At 42.7% G+C, this 15,287-nt stretch overlaps 2 protein-coding genes across 6 annotated transcripts in view; one reads left to right on the forward strand and one right to left on the reverse strand.

Moving 5' to 3' along the window:
• LOC6616936 (poly(U)-binding-splicing factor PUF60-B) overlaps positions 1-15,287 on the forward strand; it is a 92,237-nt gene that overhangs the window by 60,238 nt on the left and 16,712 nt on the right. The window lies entirely within an intron of this gene.
• LOC6616937 (vitellogenin-3) lies at positions 5,927-8,408 on the reverse strand. The gene is made up of 3 exons (XM_002041231.2): positions 8,348-8,408; positions 7,332-8,046; positions 5,927-7,143 (listed from the first exon to the last, which is right to left on the reverse strand). The coding sequence occupies exons 1-3, from the start codon at positions 8,385-8,387 to the stop codon at positions 6,327-6,329; spliced, it is 1,572 nt and encodes a 523-aa protein (XP_002041267.2). The 5' UTR covers positions 8,388-8,408; the 3' UTR covers positions 5,927-6,326.

Genomic DNA, 15,287 nt, shown 5'->3' on the forward strand with positions numbered 1-15,287 from the left:
CCGCTTTAACTTGACTCTCGCCTTTGGCAGCTCGGGCGTCCTTTATAATTGGCATACAAAACAAACCGAAACAAAAGTTTAGCCAAACTCCCCCGGGGAAAGTGGAAGCATTGAAGTTTGTTTAAAATTCGAGTGGCCATTACTATTCTAATGTTTAAATGTGTGGCTTTAATGAATTCTACTTAAATTATCAGCTGAGAAGTTAGTTTTTCTAGTCTTACTACACTTTTTTCCAACTCGCTCAATTTTATCAGCTGAAAGAAAGCCAAAAAAAGGCATCAAGTATTTAAAATATTTCAACGATTAAAGTGCCAGCAATTAAACTACCATTTCATGGTGAAAACAATCAAACAATTAGTGTAAATCGATGGGTTTATTTGCTTACTTCGCGCATATGTTTTTTGCAAGCAATAAAGAAAAGCGTTGCCGCTTTAAATTGCTTAATTTTTTCCCCAAGTGCTTTGTTCGTTACCGTAGTAGTATGCGTATGACACGAAATGAAATACAAACTCATGTATAAAAATCAGAGTAAATAAAAAAGTGACAGAGAAAGCCAGTGAGTGAGACTGGGGAAGTAAAATGCCAACAAACGACAAAAATTGCGGTGGGGAAAGTTTGTGGAGCTCGGGAAAACTCACAGCAGCCCTCTGGCATATGCACATTTTCCACAATGTTTGCTCTCAGAGGGGGGCAGGTGGAAATGGAGGGGGGGGGGCATTGTGGGGTCAACGAATGTCATTGTTAAAAGTGATGGGGGTTCCCGCCATTCCCTCCATTTTTACATCACTTTACTCAACTTTCCGGGGAATTGTAGCTCAGTTGAGGAATGCCAAAAATCGCGTTGCTCGCTCAATGAATTATAATGTAGAATCGTTCAATCCGTATTGTGTCAGGCGATGGGCGGAAAATCCAGTGGATCTGTGCTTAACACAAAAGGAAAAGAGCCGAGCACGTCTGGCATATGTGAGTGTAAGAGTGTCCTGAATTGACTGTCAAGCTTAATGGCAAGTAAAGTAACTTTTGCGACTTTTGTGTGGGTTTTTCTGCAGCGATTTATATACTTTTATTGGGATATCAAAAGTTTTCGTTTGGTAGGCAATCCTCTTGTATATTTTTACATTCGTTTTTAATACTGTGAGTAATAGTACTAACATATTTTCTTCAATAACCTTAAATATTTAAATTGTGCTATTTTAAAAGTTTCCTTACTTTTGACCATTCAAAACCCTTCACCCATGTCACACATGGCGTATGCTTGATTAATTTTCATTACCGGGAAAAGCATGAGAAGGGTGCTCTGGAAAATGTAAACAATGCGCCCAATTTAATTACCTTACTTTTTCAGAACTGTTCAAGTTTACCCAACTTTCAAGGCACTTTGCATTAAGATTATGTTTCCGTTAAAGCCTATGAAGTTGACTGTTGGTAAACTTTTTTATGGCCAACTTCAAGGCGTCGGCAGGGCCAATTAAAATGCCAAGATTTTTGCTGACTTTGTTGTTGGCAACGATGCGCCTGTGTTTGTGTGTGTGTGGGTTAATTTATTTAGCTACCAATTGGCACGTAAGGGGTTAATTGTCAGCCGTCAGCAAAATACGCTCCGCTCGAGCTTATCGATTGCACATAACTCGCACATGTTGTTCCTCAGCCACCCAGTGGCCCAAACTTTTGTGCTTCACACTTTGCTCGGACGCCCATTTTGCGCCATTTTGCCACTAGTTTGTTGATTCTGGAGTTCTTCTTAGCTGCGGGCTGCCTTGAGTTTCATTAGAGCAAGGATGTGTGCTACTTGCGTGCTGCCTTTCGCCTTTTGCCTTTTGTTTGATTTAAATTTAAATTAAAAATCACTCATACGCACCATCTGACAGGCATACTGACAGCTGCGGGCCGCTCAATGGCGAAATAGAAATTAAAAGCAAAATAAATAAGAGCACCGTCCTCCACATATTGCACAAATGTCAAACACCTGGCCAAAGCCACTATATAAAATTCATTTTAAAAGCAAGCAATCAAAGTGCCCAGACATCCCACACACACACAAACACACACTCAATTCACCCAGGTTCCACGTTCAATAAAAGCTTAGAAAAGAGTTGGGCAGAATTTTAAAAGCCCCTTCCACCAGTTGGCCAGCAATTAAGCCAGTTTGTAACAATAAATTTCAGTTGCTGACAGCACGAGGTGTTTGCCAACTGTTCACTATATTTGGGCGCCGCTCAGTTGGTTGGACTTTATTTTTAGGCACCCTTTGTGGGGCAACAATACAGTAGCTTAAAGTCATATGGAAAAAGCGATATCTGCTATTGTTCTAAGAGTTAGAACTGATATTTTTCCAGAATAAAATGTATTATTAAAATAATCTTGCAGCACTTATCGAAATAATTAGTATTGCCCTTAAAAAATCGATCGCAAAAGTTTTTGCCATAATAAATCCAATTACAAATTTCGATTTTCCAGCCAGCAAAGATGAAGTCCATCCATAATAGATTACATTTCTGCTCTCTATAGACTGGCAAACATTTGCCAATTGGCAAACAAATGCCAAATAAATCAATATCAAACAAGAGAGCTGCAACCCCTACGTGCAAAAAAGAAACCGAACCCCAAAGGTGCCCTTAAAAACTTGTTCCCTTGGCCGCTTTACAATCCAACCTCAGCCCACCTTGTGCCCAGCCCCCTTCCACCTGCAACTCACCTGGTTTTCCGCACCTCAGCCCCTTTGGCTTCCCCCAACAACCCCCGTGAACGTTATTCCACTGCGCTTATACAAACACGTAATCGAATAATCCAATTTGTTTGCGCAAAAACTGAAACTTTTTCGTAGGGCTTCAGTTGACGACGCCGCGTTGTGAGTCACAAACACCCAAAACCCACCCCACCTATCGACCTCAACCTCACCTTTTGAGCTAATTGCTTGAGTGAGTTTTGGATATAAGTGCAGCGTCCTGGCCCCACGAAAATCCAAATGTCCTTGTTGCCCTCGGCATTGTCTGCAAAGTGATGTAATTGTTACCAGCTACTTTGATTTGATAGTTAGCCCAATTTGGGCGCCAAGTGGTTTGAGCTTGTTTTCAGTTTGGTTTTTAGATTTATGATGTGAGCCCCTTTTTTTGACCCAGTTTATAAGTGCAGCTATTTTCATTAGCTGGCTTACACCATTTCTACGTATTTTGTCATCTGCTGGCCATATCTGAAGCCATTGAGTTCAGTGCGCTCAGCTATTTCCACATCCATTGAAATCCTTTCCAGCAACTAATCCTATTCCACCTACCATTGTGTTCTTCATTTTGCCCTTAATCAACCTTTTGTTCCGTTCGCCAAAACGGTTTAGGCAACTGTATCCTACCGACTGACCTTTCATTTAAATAAACGTTCCGTTGGTCACCTAGCCGAGTGGACCACCAACTGTGTGTGTTGACAACGGAGCTCCACCCACCCACCTTTCCACCACTCAAGGCCACCTGCTGTTGCTGTTGTCGGGCATCTTTTCACACCCACATGGATGCGGGGTTTTCCACTTTTTTTTTACCACAATCTTGTCAAACATTGGTGGCGCCCCATTCAGCCGGACGTTTCTCCCTAGTTTCACTTGCAGTTTTTCAGATGCGAGTTACAAAGCAAATGCTGGTTTTTGCTAGGTTAACTCTTGGGGTTAAAACAATAGCAAAAATGGTTCACAATTTAATAACTTAAAGAAGAGCTATGCATACGAGGTTGTGAGTATTTAAACTTTTAAACTTTACTTAAAGAGAACGCCTAATGAAAAGCAGAATAAGTGATTTAAATAGTTTAGTTGGAGGATGGCGGGCATTACTGGGCTCAGACATATTAGAGGCCTACACTTGAGATTTCCCAAGTGTTCCGGCGGTGGCTTTGTGTACTAAGCTGCCAATACACGACAGATTCCCAGGACGCGAGAGCTCCTGGCTCTACCCCCCACCCCCTGAGATGAGCAGATGAATAGCCCGGCTAATCCGCCTGCTTATTACTGAGAGCATTGCTGCTTGTGGGCAAAGTAGTATGCGCTTTCTGCCGGAGACAAACAGCTGGCAAACTTATCCGTCCGTTTGGGTGCGTGCGCCGGAAGCCAAGGCGGGTTAAGGGGTGAGCTCCAGCTGGCAGGTGGGAAAGTGGGTGGTGGTAAGTGGGAGGTAATCGGAACGGAAACACGGAACGCGACACTTTATGACTGCTTCTTGGGGACCTGCACTCAGTTCGGTTTGATGTGCTGGCAGTCCAAAAAAGGAACAAGCATAAAACTTTTACTACACGGAAAACATTTTAAAATTTTAAATAAAAATTTCTTAAGTAATTTGTAAAATAAATGAAATGGTAAAGCATGTGTGTGATAATCATCACACATTACTTGTATTCATACTATATATTCAATAAGTTTTTATATCTATAGTTTTATTTTCTGTGCACTGGTGGGCGTGGCTCCCAACCCCAAATCCCTTCCCTTTTCCCACCCTCTGGAATTAGGAATGCATTGTCTGAGCGCTCAGCTCAGTTTTCCGTTCGGGTTTTCAGCTCAGTGTTGCTGCAGTTTGTGCGTCAACTCTTTGGCTCAAGTGCGGGCCACATTTCATAGGCTTCCCAGAGTAACCTCCGCCTGCTCTAGCACCCCACCTCCAATCACCCACGATGCAACCACTTCGCCCCCCGATTCACAACCCTTCGCTGGAAGACGCGACACAAATTAGCCATCTTTTTTGCCGTCTTTTTTTTGTAGTTTTTCCATTTGGCTGAGAACATTTTCAGTTTGCTTTGCAGTGCACAACTGGCAACAGTCAACGGGTTTTGTTCGATTCCTTTTGCACTCGATTCCTTTGTCTGCCCTAAAGGAAATAATCAGAGCAGTTAACCAAGGAAAAAAGTTGAATTCTCCAGTCTCAAAGTGAATATCTTGGCTACTCTCGAGCTAATTTAATTATTAGTGCTGCTGCCAAAGAGATAAAGTTTAAACGAATGATTGCTAATTCGGTTTGGGCAGCCAGTGGAAGGGAAAATATTAAATTCAGTGCAAAGATACTCAACTAAGTTAAAAGTAATCCGTGCTATCTAAATTGAAATGAATTATTTAGAAACTATTTTGTGGTAAGAAAGTAAAGAATTAGTACAGTTAAATCGTTTGAAAATATGTTTACTTCTTTTTTAACGGAAAAATGCGGTTAAGAAAGAAATCTCCTGGAAAATGCATCAAAGTTTTCACATACATTTCAATTTGTGAAGTTGTGCCAGCTTTATACAATTTATTTAAATATTTTCATAGCCTTTTCTCAGTCGAGGAAAGTCAGTGAAGTTTCAGCGAGCACATTTTACATGCAATTTCCTGAAAAATAAATTCAAATACACTTAACATATTACAAAAATGTTAAAAATAAATACTCTTGCGGTTCGCATTCGTTTTATCAACCCAAGGGAATGTTGTGTGCCATATTTGTCTTGCTTTTGCCAATATTTGTTCTCGTAATTTTCTATGGCATCCATCGGCAGCTGCCAAGTTTTCTACGTTTTTGTGCCCTTTGGCCAATGGACTGCTGCTCACTCAAATGATGCGTAAAAATCACATTAGCGGCAGCCGTGCGACAATTTGGCCAGAACTAAGGTCTCAATGCCCCTAAGTGTGCTATATATTTATGTTTGGAGCGTGTTACCTTGGCCATTTAAGCCTTGACTTGCCAGCTAAGCCAGGTTTTTGAATTTATAATGCCAGCATGAAGGCTGAAACATTAATGGGGAACTCACGAGAAGTTTTTCTTTGTTTTTCCATTTTTACTCGGCTGGGGCAAAGACACTAGAATAATTATTCTAGTGTCTTTGGCTTGGGGTTGTTGGGCAACTTTTCTATGAGGCTTTTTTATTTATCACTTCTAACTTAACTTACATACAGCGTCATCAGTGAAAAAACGCAACATTTGCCATATTTTCGTTAAATTTTATTATATGCGGTAGTTACAAAACACGTTTTAGGGAATGCAATTTTTAATTTTCCAAGCTGTCTGGCAGACAAGATTTTTCGGTTCGTATTTTTTTTTTTGTGCGCACATATTTCTAGTTGATTTTCCAGACTGAACTACACTCGGTTTTGTGTTCTTCCTTCTATTTCCTGCATGGATGTTTTCATAAATTTTACTCCCTTTTTTTTTGCTATTTTTACTGCCTGCGACTGGCATGAAAAGCATTTTACACATGGCAGCATTTTTTAATTTTGCCAGCCGGCTTTTAGAAATGGGACAGCACAAATACACACACGTGAGTGTGTATAGTACACATGCACTTACTAATTATAAATAAAAACGCGAACTGCACTTGCATTTTGCTCATTACGTTCTCTCAGCCATTTCGCTATTTATTTGTATGTGTGCCGCCCTTTTCGAGCTGGCGTTTTGTGCTAAAACATAGGGTGGCTGGTCGTTTGTTTCGAAATAATAGACACCCTGTCTTTGGGCCAAGAACTCCGCCGACACGTTGGCCAAATCCCCGCCCATGGTCTGCATAACTCCGGTGTCCTTTGGGCAGCGATGGAATCGGGTCAACTGCTGCCATTCAGCAGCTGGACAGCCCTGGGATAAGAAGCCCGTTGCCTGATCCCTTGCCAGACTCTCGGCGAACAGCATAAATGCCCTCCAATGGCTGCATTCATGCCAAAAGCAACCTGGTTGCTGGCTGCCCCAGTTGGCATAGAAATCCGCATGACCCACGGGTCGATCAAATCCATAGCTGCCCACACTGGTGTGCAGCACCTCCACATAGTCGGCATCCTCGGCGGTCAGGCGCTCCTTTGGCTTGGCATACCGGAAGAAGGGTAGAGCCGGATCCAAAGCTCGGATCATCCGAAGGCGACCGGTCTGCAAATATTTGCCTGCCAGTCCCGCCACATGTGCGCCCATGCTGAATCCGACGAGCTGGAGATCCTCGAAACGCATTCCCGCCTCCTGATGCAGGAAGTCCACGAATTTGGCCAAAACCTGACCCACCGGCTTGACCCTATAGCTGGCCGTTATATAGTCCGCTATGGCTCCACGTCCCCAGTCCACGGTGAAGATGTTGTAGTTGCCATTTCTCAGATCAAAGTAAGCTGGCAATAGCTCGTTGTACATGTTGGCATTTTCATTGCCCAACCAGCCGTGAATGAGGATTCTGAAAAGTATAAGATATTAGTTAGAATTTTAAATCAAATATCTCAATCATATAATTCTTGAGTGCAAGCCTAATACGTAAACCAAGCTTCCATTGGCCGTAGGGCTTTTAAAACCGAAATTGGCTATCGAAATGGCTCTCAAAACTCGCACATAATGGTCGGGTAGCTTTCATCCGGCTGCACTCACCTGGTGGGATTGAAAGGACTGAAGCGAGACCGTCGCAACGAGGCGGCATCGTAGAGATTAACCGGTTCGCTGGTGAACTGCTGGTCCTGTTCCTGGTCCCCCTTGTTCATCACGTTCAGGCCGAAGGCGGCGGTTAGCGTGTTGCCCACCACCTGCTGGAATAGCCGGCGATGTGGCGATGCCTTCTCGGATTTCGATGGTCCTGTCTGGCGGTTGGCATTGTCCTTCTGGACCAGGGTGTGCAGGTGGAAGTAGGTGTGGTGCTCGGCGCTGTACAGCAATTTGTAGTCCGGCTGCAGGCGGAGTAATTGCTGTTCAACCGAACTGGGCCCGTGGGCCAAGTAATGCCTCTCCAACTGCTCCTGCCGCCCATGCTGCTCATCCAATATTGGCAGCTGGCCGGGACTCATTAGGCCAGACGACAGCAGTGGCATTTGTGTGTCAAAGTAGTTCGTCTGCCACCGCTCACCGCCCCGATTTCTCATCCGCATCATCATTGTTCCCATTCTGAGGGCACTTTCCACTTCATTTGTCACTTTTACTTGCACTGCGGGTCTCGGGCTCGGATTCGTCTTCGCCAGAGTCATCGCCATCGCCATAGTCATCACCTTCTCCTCCTGCTGCAATTGATTGTTGTCTGCAGCGACATTATAGTCCTCAGAACCAGGCCTGTAATCAGACGCTTTCAGCTTTGCTGCAGCGAGCCACAAACAAACTGGTGTCAACGAAATGAAAGTGCATTAGTCTCGAAACTGTGCAACTAGACCAATCCGCAAATGAGTAAGGCACACAAAGAAAAACCAGAAATCATTGATATTTAAAAAGGTGTTTTTGATGATTTTCCACATTTTCACAGCACTGTTTAATTGAGTTTTAAAAAAGATTTTTTTATGCATAAACTTTCTCAAGAGTGACAAATCCATTAGTTTTTGATCAATTGACAACAAAATTTCTGGTATTTTCTGACCGTGTACATTACTGATGCTCCAACAGTTCATGAAGATGAAGATAGTCACCTGCCTGCAAAACGACTGCCAAATGTCCAACGTTTCCCATATTTTCAAAATCTGATCTTTCCTCGACGAACTGAAATGCAGAACTGATTTGTACTGAACGAAACCCAGGCATTTACCACGCTTATTTTGACCATTTTCATTTTTCGGCTTATTAATATGCAGAACTTCACACTTTTTCTCACTCTCATCTTCGATGATTTCTCTTAACGAGAGGTAATTGATAATGCCTGAGTTGACGGGAATTACTGGAAGAGTGCCCTCCCATTAGCTGCTAATCTGTTGGGTCAACAAAAGTTCTGGTAGTCAGTGGACATGGGAAAGGGGTTCGCTAGGGAGGAATCTGTGCCACTGACCAAGTTTTTGTACCATTTAGCACTCGATGACGGGAGTTCAATCTTTTTTGGGATAGGTCAATATACTGGCCTAAAATATTTCTGAAAGTATGGTATGGAAAATAACAAAAGTATTTAAAAGACCATTTCGTACTGACTGAAAATGAAAATAAATCGTTTTAACACGTGTTACCAACTTTTATGAAACGCTAGTGAGCTAAATACAAAGAACATTGATGTTTTAACAACCCACGATTCGATTTAACATTCTCTTTATATTTAAAACAATATGTATCTCAATCTCATGATTGCGTTTCCCCCGCAAAGAAAATATTTTCGTAAGCCTGCGGCATAAACATACTAATCGAAAATTTGCACATTTCTTCTTGTTTACTTTCCAGGTAAGTTCACATATTTCCGCGAATTCCTCCCACCGGAAGTGGCGGTCGCCATTTTAACGACATCCGGCGCGTGCATTTCTTGCCTGAAAATAAGGAACGACGACGAAGGACCTGCTGCAGGACATAGCTGTTTTCCACTGGGTTTATCGCCGATCGCAAAACGTGACGAAAACAACGAGAACAGCGTGATGTAGGGTAGAAATAAAAGACTCAGGGAAAGATAAACTAAGGTAACCATATCTCAGACACCGCTCTTATCGGGATTATGTGCGAGTATATTGAATATGATGTCACGGAGCATGCGAGGACATTTCAATTCGCACCCCGTGAAATCACTTCCGCCCCCGAAGAGATGATGATGATACGGCACAAGTTCAATGTTCAATCTTTTGTGCTGGGACTTCTGCATTTGCATTTTTTGCAGCATGACCATTGTTTTTGCAATGCGACACTCAGACAGGATTTGTTTGCCATCGCAGAGATGGGGGATAAAAAACAATAACGCGGCAATAATCGATTAAAAACAGCGACTGGAAAAGGAACTCCGGCAGTCTGAGCTTTGTTTGCCTTTTACTTTATGGCCGCAAGCTCAAAAATGTCACTCGAGTGACTTTTATTACGAGCATATTCAGACTGGTTAAGGATGTGGGCACATGCCGGGTGTGGATGTGTAGATGGGTGTAGTGTCCCGTCCTCTGGACTATTTGCCCGCAAAATACTTGAGCCGGTCTTTGGTGTCAGCATTTACCAGTCGAGTGTGCACCCTTCATGCTGGCGGATGGGTATGCCCCATCGCTAAAAAAGAAGCATTTTCTCAAGTGGCACTTGTCGCACTGCATCCTGCGAGCATAAGCAGGATGCGTCGGCTCAAAGATGCTGACTCAGCCTGATATTCCCCATGCACGTCCCTTGTGGCTTTGTTGCTGTTGTGGGTAAACAATGAGCGGCATAAACGAATTTGTTACATCAGTTAGGGCTGAGTGAGGCTTTTGACATCAAATTTGATGACTAGCAAAGGAAGTGCCTCTTCAAATTGTTTATTAAAATGTGAACTATTAAAATGGCTATTAAAATTTGTATAATTAAATTTATAATTAGAGTTTTTGAGCAGAAATGCCAATCAATGATGTTCTTAAAAAAATAATTTGGATATTCTGTATTACGCAAAAGTTAACAATTGAAGATCTTAACAATATTTAACAATGAATTTCTGATTTATTCAATTTAATTAAATATGCAAATGTTAACTAATGTACCAACTCTGCACAGCATCTGTTAAGGCTAACAGTTGTATCCTTTATGCATCGATGGATAGCAAAGCTCTACCAAAAGCTTTTCAAAAAGCTTATGGACTTTGATTTGTTAGGTGTCCTGGATTCCTGTTATTCATAATTGAAGTTAACTTCCCTATCAGAAAAAAGCTTTTTGAATAAGCTCGAAAGGTTTTGTGCTTTTGTACAAGCTTTATAGACGTCCTTATTTCAAGACTTTTAAAGCTATAGGATTTCCTGTTAGTTTTAAAAAAATCGTATTATTTTTCGAAAATTTCTTGTAAGCACTAAATATTTTTTCTTTTAAATTAAGCTAGTGCTCTCCTCCGAAATGCAAATTATTGCTCTTTTTGTAATTAATAGAAGTACTCAACAGTTGTAAGTACAAGCATACTGTTTGTTAATTTCCCTGACAGAAGCACAGAGCCCAGAGGAATTTCCGGCTCTGTAGAGTCCTTCAGACGCCTAAGTGGCCACTTGCCAGCGATGTCTGGCTTGTCTGACAACCTCAAGTGGCGTCTTCAATGGCGCTTTCCGCCATCTCTTGCTCCTCACGCAGGACTCCCCGTTTCACCTGAGACGATATTGTATGCAAATGAGCAAGCATCTGGGTTGTGGTCTATGACTCCTGGCCAACTGTCCTTGTCACTTACTTGTTGAAGGATGCTTTCGGTAATTTGAGACTTTTTATGGGGCGCTGGCCCCACTTTTGTCACACCTTTTAATTAGCAAATTACACCCAAAGCGGGACAAGTTTTGTATAAAATACATGTGTGTGTTGGGCGGAGCTATTGTGTTTGCTATACTCAAGGTAGGAAACCCCGTAGTTGACATAAATATATATATTTTCAAATATACATATATTATTAGTTAATAGTTTAGTTCTTTTTTGTCTTGAATTTCTCTCTATGTAGTCGCTCATATCGAAGCTGTCATTCAGCGTAAGAGAGCGAGAAAAGGGAGCAGCCGTCGCCGGGTTCTCATTTCCGAGTGGGTTGACTTGAAAGCATTTTTCCGGCAGCATGTCCTTGATCCCCCATTCCTCGCGTCCAACGTGCATCCCCTCCTCTGTGCTGCGTGTGGGCGTATATTTTTTGTAATGCACTTTCAAGCACTTAATAAGCCCACAAAAGCACCGACAATTTGCATATGGCTGTGGGTGGAGGACACATCGTCGGTGGTTACTGGGAACCACTTACCTTAACCCTTCAGTTCTTCAGCTCTTCCACGCATTTACGTGCACAGCCAGCCTCGCAAGGACCCTTGTCCACATATATATCCTTCTTATCCCTGACGAATCCACTGCCATTTACCCCGGGTCTTTTGATGTCATGTGCGTTTGTGTGAGTTGAGCGTTTACCTTTTCATGTTTTTTGAGGTGCATGAGTGCAAGTGCGTATCCAGCCGTCTCTCTCTCTGTACCCTTCTCTCTCTTTTTCTCTTCTACCCTTCTATGTGTGTGTCTAGGTGGCAATGCCGGCAAACTTGGTTGCCAATTTTATTTTTAGGTCAACGTAATTTCCGCACTTTTTATCACCAGCTTCCGTTTATTGTTTTTTGTGTATGAAACTGGTTCCTTTTTTTGATTTATTTTGGCAATTAATTATTTAAAGGGGTTAATGGAGGGTTCTCTTAATATATAGGTTGTCAGAGAACATAGAAAAGATTTATGACTAAAAATAAATGAACTCATTGACAAGTTTATTTAGGTAAAATGACATCGTCCTTAATCAAGTGCTCTTCCTATGAAAATCATTATATTACTATGATTATTTGGATAAAAATAAACATGTTTAATATAAAGCCATTATGCAACATGTAGATAATCCCTTCGAAATGCTGTGAAATGTAGATGAGTAATCCTCTGCGAATTAAGTATTCAAACACATGGCTTGCATGTCAACTGTGACATTTTCGCTTCAAACGAAAGCACTTCACATCCGTCGGTGCATATTAAATGCAGCAACCCTTAATCCTTAATCATGGCACAAGGATGCACAGAATGATTTGCGAACCCTTTTCGCATGTAGAAACAGTTTGGCTACCTCAAGCACAGCTAAGCGTTGTCAATTTAATGTGCACAACAAACGCTTGGCCAATTTCGAAGTATTTAGGCAAAGGACACAGGGCACAGGACACAGATACACACGCATACAGACGCACAGCTGCCGAGAAACGCCCACAACTGCTTTGATCCTCGCTGACAGGGGCATAAGCCCAAAACGGCAATGATGAAATAGCAACAGCATGTGCATAGCACGCCGGCAAGTTTCGAATCTCACCACCCTCCTTGTAGATTAACTACCATATAGCTAGGCCATCATCATCAGCAAACTGCAGAAACGTGAGATTTTTGAGAGAAAGAGAGAGAGCCACCCCTAGCGAGAGATTCCCAGGTGCCCCCCAGGACCTTTCGAACCGAACTGCATTTAAATGCCATTTTTCAGCTGTCCCTGCTCTGCTCTGCCCTGCCCTCAATCTCCCAATTCATCATCGTTCTTTGTCATCCTTTTGGATTTTGTTGTTTGGCTTGGTATTCTTATGCAGGCCCCTTTTGCCCAGATAATGCATTGGGATTATATTTAGGGGTTGTTGATGAAGATGCTCGGATTCTCGAATTTTGCTCTGCTGATTCTGGTGCAACTTTTTGGGCATTTCTCTGAACTTTTCCGGCTTTTCGGGTTGGCAACAATATTCTGGGCGAAAAAAAAGCGGATGCTACGCCTCTGCATCCCCTGTAATGCCTTTCTTAAGCCCACCCAGAAACTCCCACGAAAAATCAGGGAGTGGTCGTTGCTTCTTATGTGGCCTTCTATTCAAAATTCCTTGTATACAAATAGTAGACGGAAGTCCCTAAAACTCCTACTTCTAAGGTTATTAACTATAATTGTGTTTAATTTTTTAACTGATTTTGATTAATTTCTCAGCTTTTGTCTACATAAAATGGGATTTATCCCTGTATGCGGAATCACTCTCTTAGCTCTCTCTCTCTCTGGATGCTGCTGCCCCTGTCTCACGCTCAGTCCCTCTCGCTTGTCCTGCAGAATTTGCAGCATCCTGATTATCCCTTTTTGGCCCGACACACACACATACACGTATATATAAGTACATTTCATATATACATGCACGTGCGTTGTGTGCGTGTGAGTGCGAGAGTGTGTGCGAGTGTCCTGTGCTGTGTGAGCTTTGAATTAAAAATGGAAAATTGATTTTTCCGGTCGCTCATATACACACACAATCGCAATGGACGAGCTCCTGCGTGCGTGCATATATGTGTGTGTGTGTTTTCCACAAAGCCGGAAAATAAAGCTTTGTGCGTTTTTCTCAGGTTTTCCTGTCCGCCGCTCGTTGCTAATGACGCTCAACAATGTTAATGCCCCGACCCAGCAGTAAACTATAATATAGTGTTACAATACTGCTGTGACAGGACAATATCAATGGCAAGCGTCCGATTTCATGGTATATATGCATATATCCTTTTCAAATCTTCTAGTTAGTTGGAGTGATTTATTTCGCAGCACTTTGTTCACTGGCTGAAAAACACTGGGGGTCTAGTTTTCAGTAGATGGGGACTATCCAACGGGGATTTGGGTTAGTTTGTGGCCCGCTTTCGAGGTACGTGTGATCCGTCATCGGTCCGGGATAAATTGCACGTACGGAAACCCAAAGTTGACTGAAAGGCAGCCCAGGGTAGCGGCCACCATCGTCTCGATTTTCGTCGGCTTTCCGAGGGTTGCGCGCGCATTCCAATTGCAAAATATCTCCCCCGATTTCAGGGGGTTGCTTCCCAGCCGTCCCTTTCACTCGGCTCCCTCCATCTCTTTTCGGCTGCTCACAGCGGTATTTATGCATATGCCGCCGGTGGAAATGCGTCTTACTGCAGCGCATTTTCGCTCGGTGTATTGGTCGACGCTACACATTCGAGGGTGGTTTCATTCCAGTCGCTGACGCGCTCGCTGCTTCCAGTTCTCCGAAACGATGAACGAATGCCACCCACCCCGTAAATCGCACATATATGATATATAGACTTTTCCCAGAGCCGAGCTTATGCGGCGTTTTCCGTGGCCCTCTGCACTTTGCCCAGTTGCAAGTGCTTTTCATTTTCCCGAGCTCTGCCACTCAGCTTCCCCCTTCTTCCATGGCTGTGGAAAAATCAAATGTAAAAAAAATAAAGTTGCGCCATATGCTTTTAGCTCGAAAAGAGTTGCCGTCATTTTCATTTTGTGGCCATTTTCTCAATGAAAATACCGTTCGCTCTCTCTCGCTTTTCACCGAACTGCAGTTTTGTGTCTACATAAATTTGATGCACTTGTGGGGAGTGGGGGGTGTGGGTGGAAAATGCAGGGCAAAGGACAACGACAGGTGAGAGAGTGGGCAAAGCCGAGCAATTTGTTTTTCGTTCATTCTCATGTTTTTTCATCCGATTGTTATTGTTGTTCCTGGCAATGGATCCGGCAAATTGCATTGCAATTTTTGGCCCTGGGGAAAAAGGCTCAGACGACCACGGTTTTCAGATTGCAGTTTGTCATCGGTTGGCCGTTGCGGAATAGAAATTACTTTGTCCTGACAAGCTGCTTTGAGCTAGGGAGTCCTTAAAGGACGATTGAGAAATAGATTGCATGATTGTGGATGTTGTGTTCCCTTTATGCTAATTTGGTAAAATGATTAGTGATAAATTAGGTATTTTACTCACCAACAGCCGCAGATTTTCATAGAGATGTCATAGTGATGACATGATAAACCCGATTTATTTAAATCTATCTTAGCTCTATTTATTAATTTATATCACTTTCAGTTCTTGTGCTTATTGGACAAACCAGTTAAAGATTGTCTGGCTGCCCCAGTGTATTGCGTCTTTCTACAACGTCCCTAAATATATAAAGTCACCTCCTCCGAGTGCTTAACTCAATGTGTGCGCCATCAGTCCGAGGGAGGC

The sequence above is a fragment of the Drosophila sechellia genome, chromosome 3R, assembly GCF_004382195.2.
Source record: "Drosophila sechellia strain sech25 chromosome 3R, ASM438219v1, whole genome shotgun sequence".
Classification (NCBI taxonomy): Eukaryota; Metazoa; Arthropoda; class Insecta; order Diptera; family Drosophilidae; genus Drosophila; species Drosophila sechellia.